The sequence below is a fragment of the Xenopus tropicalis genome, chromosome 6 (genome assembly GCF_000004195.4).
Source record: "Xenopus tropicalis strain Nigerian chromosome 6, UCB_Xtro_10.0, whole genome shotgun sequence".
Classification (NCBI taxonomy): domain Eukaryota; kingdom Metazoa; phylum Chordata; class Amphibia; order Anura; family Pipidae; genus Xenopus; species Xenopus tropicalis.
The window spans coordinates 38,476,022-38,481,064 of NC_030682.2; the positions used below are offsets into that span (position 1 = coordinate 38,476,022).

The window sequence follows — 5,043 nt, forward strand, 5'->3', positions numbered from 1 at the left end:
AGTCTGTGTTCTGAATGTATACAGTAATTACTCTTGTTTTTAATATCTTTTTGAGGTTATAAAAACCCTTCTTTATTTGTTTTTCCTTTCTGTTGACTCGGCAGGCCGTGCTATTCCCAGCACATTGTAACAGTGACCTCGGAGGCATTATCAGATAATGCCAAAATAATTAAAGTTTTTCTTGCCTTTGCCTCAGCCTGTGAAGTTAAATCCCTCCCACCTGCAGGTGTAAGTGCAGCATCCACAGCTATCAAAAGCCAATTAGTTCCCTGAGAGTGGCCAGCACAAAGCAAGAGGCTCCGGGGTTTCTCAGGGCTCTCAACAACTATGAGCCAACACAGAAATGAGAAACTGGCCACTTGTTTAAACATTCTGCCTTTTTATATCACTCATGTCAAACCCAATAAAGTGGAAAACTTTGCATGGTATTTTCATTTTTGTTGTTGTTGTTGCAGTCAAGTGGCAAACGGGTTTCCTTTTTAAATGTCGCAAGTCCCCCTCTGAGAAAGATATTTATATGATTATTTAAAATAAAATTTAGATAATGAATCAAACATTTCTATACCATGTTAAAAAGAATATAATAACCATGCTCAGAAAAACAGCTACTATTATTTTAATATGATTTCATTATTTTAATTTCTTTTACAAATAGTTCATTTCTTTTTAATCAAGGCGCTAATTATATTTTTCTTATTACAGGTATGGGATCCATTATCTGGAAACCTGTTATTCTCCCATCCCATCTCCCATAGACTCCATCAGCAGATAATTTATATTTTTAAAAATGATTTGATTTTTCTCTGTAATAATAAAAATGCATTTGATCCTACATACGATATAATTCATCTCTACTGCAGACAAAACAATCCTATTGGATTTAATAATTGTTTAAGTATTTTTTTAGTAGACAAGGTATGGAGATCCAAATTACAGAAAGATCCCTTATCCAAAAAAACCCCAGCATTATGGATAACAGGTCCCATACCTCTATTTTAATTATTAATTATTATTTGTAAACTTCATATTATCATATAAAATGAGTAACGCATGCTAAAATTTGGTTACAATTAATTTATCATTTAATCTTTATACAAGATACACTTTTATCAATACATTCCACAGAAAGTCTCATTTTTTTACATAGTTTATCTACTAAAGTAGATAGATAATACATCATTGTAATATAATGAAATACAATATTAAGCACAAAAATAAAATTAGTTTACATTTTATGTTGAATAGTAGAATCTGAAAACATTTATGTTTATTTACAATATTAGTACATAGGGCTGTGAACTCATTTTCAGCTCCCTTTCTTGTATTAACGCTATCCCATGGGAGTATTTTATTTATACTAGAATGGCCCAAGAGAAAGGTGAAGAACACACTTTGACTGCTGGACCATAAACAGGTATTTGTTTGAATGTATATGTTAAACATGGGCACTGGCGCCATTGTCACATGTCCTATTTTTTATTTTCAGAGTTTTTCAGCATTTCGGTCATGAAGGATATATACACTATGGCAAGGCGTAACGTTTCTATGCGGGAAAGCCTCTTCTCATAGGCAAAAGTTGGTACCTTTTTTCGGAGCAGATCAAAGGCTTCGTTGAGGTTAAACATCCGCTTTCTCTCTCTGATGTTGGCAGCTTGGCGCTGGGCATATGTGATCACTCGTTTTCTTTTGGGGCGGCCCATTGGAGAATAAAGTGTGAAATCCTCTTCATATTCTGTCTCCTCATCTTCAAATCTGGTTATGGCAGAGACATCTTCATGAAACGAGATGGCTCTGTCTCCAAATGAAGGAAAGTCATAGAAACGGTCCCCTAGGTTCAGACCTTGAGCTGGACTCATCATTGCAGGGGGATTCTCTCTGTAAAAAGAAATCTATCAGATCATCAATCAAAAAGCAAAAGAAGATCAGACTCTAATAAACCTTTTTGGAATTCCACCTGTTGCAGTTGCACAATTTTCTAGTGAGTAGTGAAACGTACTTGTCAAGCCTTTTGTGGAAATAGCCCCTACAGCACAACAAGTGCCAACTCTCACATTTATATCCAAGGAGGTAACAGGATTAAAAAGGAAAAAAAGACAGCGAAAAAATAGTTTCATCGTAATGTTGATAGGAACAGACACACAGAAACATAGGACACGTGGACATTCCAGAGGGAAACCAATTGAGTTTTTAAATCCTGTTAAAGCGAAGAAAGAGAATTTCTTTTTAGTAAAGCTGGCAGTCCTCACCCGCTGAGAAAGTAGAAAATAGTTATTCTTCAAAGTAGATGGGCACAGGAGTATTCCATGCAGGAACTTGCTGCTGCTCCTTGTCTGCAAGAATGACTGAACTCTGGAGAAAGAGTTTTCTAGTGGATATGAGATAAGTCTATGCTCGCTCTTTATGATCTTTTGGAGAGGGGACCATTGTGAAAAGGGTCAAAAGGAAATGTTTACCCTGTTTCCCAGTGCAGAGACAGTTGAATGACAGGACCTCCATTTGCTTAAGCAAGCAGTGTAGCGTACCCAATATTGCATTCCCAATTGTAACTGTTGGAACCAGCTTTATCCTGCAAATAAGTTCAAATATGGACCCAACTGTGCAGTAAAACATTTCTTTTACTTTCAGAGATGAGTTTGTTACTGCTGTTATTACAATGGAAGTGTGTAAACGTCTAAGTATAGGTTTACTCTTCAGAGGCCTTGATTAGAAACTCCAAATGAAAAGAACTGGAGCTAGAAGAAAACGCTTCTTATCTTATAACCGCACAGGTTTTGATACATTGCTAACTAAAAATCAGTGTCTATGAGGGATTTACAACTTGACAGCATCATATACAGAAATATAAGCATGCCACATTATACACTCACATGAAATAGCTATTTAATCATTTAAAAAACAATGTATCTATTTCATCCATTAAAGAAAATGTTGTTTATAGTGTTTACTGTATGGAATGGAATGGCCATGCTGTTGCTATGTTATTTAAACATTATTGGCTGTTGGAGATTGCTGAGAGTTGTAGTTCCATAGCTGCATGGATGCCAGCTGTACACCAATGTATATCCTTAGATTAGAAGCGTGTGGATAGGACTAAGAATGAAATTAAAAAAAAAAAACCACAGCAACGTAATGACTAACTGGACAAAAAAAATCCGAATGTTAGGCACTTATCCTTGGTACCATACAGGGCAGTGACATTTTTAAGGACAGGAGGAAAACACGAACAAAATGCTGCTGGGTATCAGAAGCTGAAATTTCTTGAATTTTTCCAAGTAATTCAAAATATTCAGGCAGGTTAACTGATGGCTAATGAAATAACCCCAGTGTGTGTGTGACAGGGACCTTAGATTGTGAGCTCCAACGGGGCAGGAAATTAAAAATTAACAAATATTTGCTGGTTCTAACCTATTGGCCTTGACATGCTCATATCATCTGTTCTAACTGTCCTTATCTTTTTATGTTGATGTGATTTTATCTCATATATTTAATGCATTGTTGCATGGAAAACCCCCAATAGCAATCAGGCAAAATACTTTATACGTGGAATTACATTTGTATTACTTTCTGTGTCCTAAATGTAGGAAAATATAGGAAATCAAAATGCTTAAATTAAACCAGTTGCAGCTGTATCTTGCCAAAGGGCAGAGTGAACATCTAATGGCTGGAACCATGTCAAAAATATAAATATTGTAACAAAGGAAACAGAGTGGCTGCGCTGCACTATGGGCAAACAATAAAAATAGCAATTACAGGTATGGGACCTGTTATAAGGGGTCTTTCCGTAATTTGGATCTTCATAACTTAAGTCTGCAAAAAATCATTGAAATATTGAATAAACCCAAAAGGCTTGTTTTGCCTCCATTAATGATTAATTATATCTGAGTTGGGATCAAGTACAAGGCACTGTTTTAATATTACAGAGAAAAAGGAAATCAGTTTTAAAAATTACAATTATTTGCTTATAATGGAGTCTATGGGAGATGGCCTTTCCGTAATTCAGAACTTTCTGGATAATGGATTTCCGGATAACGGATCCCATACCAGTACTAAAATTCCTACAGAGGTAACTGACAAATGGTTACATATACTACAGGTATGGGATCCGTTATCTGGAAACCTGTTATCCAGAAAGTTCAGAATTACAGAAAGCCCATCTCCCATAGACTTCATTATAAGCAAATAATTCTAATTTTTAAAAATGATTTTCTTTTTCTCTGTAATAATAAAACAGTAGCTTGTACTTGATCCCAATTTATATATAATTAACCCTTATTGCAGGCAAAACAATCAGGTTTATTTAATATTTAAATTATTTTTAGCAGAGTTATGGAGATCCAATTTACAGAAAGATCCCTTATCCGGAAAACTCCAAGTCCCGAGCATTCTGGATAACAGGTCCCATACCTGTACGACCAAATGTGAATTTTTTGCATTTCGTACCTGTCGTACTTTGATAAATGTGCCCCTAAGTGTTGTTAAAAACAAGACACAAGCTGGATATGAGCAATCCCACTTAAATCCTTAACATGTGAAACCAAAGGACAGCAAACACCCAGCAGGCCAGCTGCAAATTCAGCTTCACAGGGGAAAAATAAATTCCTTCCTGACTCCAAATTGCCAAGTTGAATAGCTCAGTGGACCAATTGCTTAACCACGTCAAGTCTTAGATTGTAAGCTCTACACTGCATGTGCTGTCTTCCTTCTTTGCCTGCCTCTTAACAAGTGGCATTATTATTATTATTATCATTATTATTAACAAAAATAATAATAATACCTACATTTGTCAGGATATTTATGAGGTTTTTAAGTTGAAGTCTATGCAGTCCAGTATTTAATACAGGTATAGGACCTGTCATCCAGAATGCTTGGGACCTGGGTTTTTCCGGAAAAGAGGTCTTTCCGTAGTTTGGATCACCACGTCTGTTTAAATTTTATTTAAACAGTAAATAAACCCAATAGGATTGTTCTGCCTGCCATAAGGATTAATTATAGTTTTGGATCAAGTACAAGGTACCATTTTATTATTACAAAAAAAAGGAAATA

The 5,043-nt window shown here is 35.5% G+C and overlaps 1 protein-coding gene across 2 annotated transcripts; it reads right to left on the reverse strand.

Moving 5' to 3' along the window:
* Positions 1-1,064: 1,064 nt before the first annotated feature.
* ferd3l (Fer3-like bHLH transcription factor) lies at positions 1,065-2,344 on the reverse strand. 2 transcript variants are annotated; one of them, XM_012964175.3, is made up of 2 exons: positions 2,247-2,344; positions 1,071-1,875 (listed from the first exon to the last, which is right to left on the reverse strand). In XM_012964175.3, the coding sequence occupies exon 2, from the start codon at positions 1,857-1,859 to the stop codon at positions 1,470-1,472; it is 390 nt and encodes a 129-aa protein (XP_012819629.1). In that variant the 5' UTR covers positions 1,860-1,875; positions 2,247-2,344; the 3' UTR covers positions 1,071-1,469. The 2 variants fall into 2 exon arrangements, with proteins under 2 accessions (NP_001095279.1, XP_012819629.1); NM_001101809.1 differs by having other exon boundaries at positions 1,065-2,313.
* Positions 2,345-5,043: the final 2,699 nt, after the last annotated feature.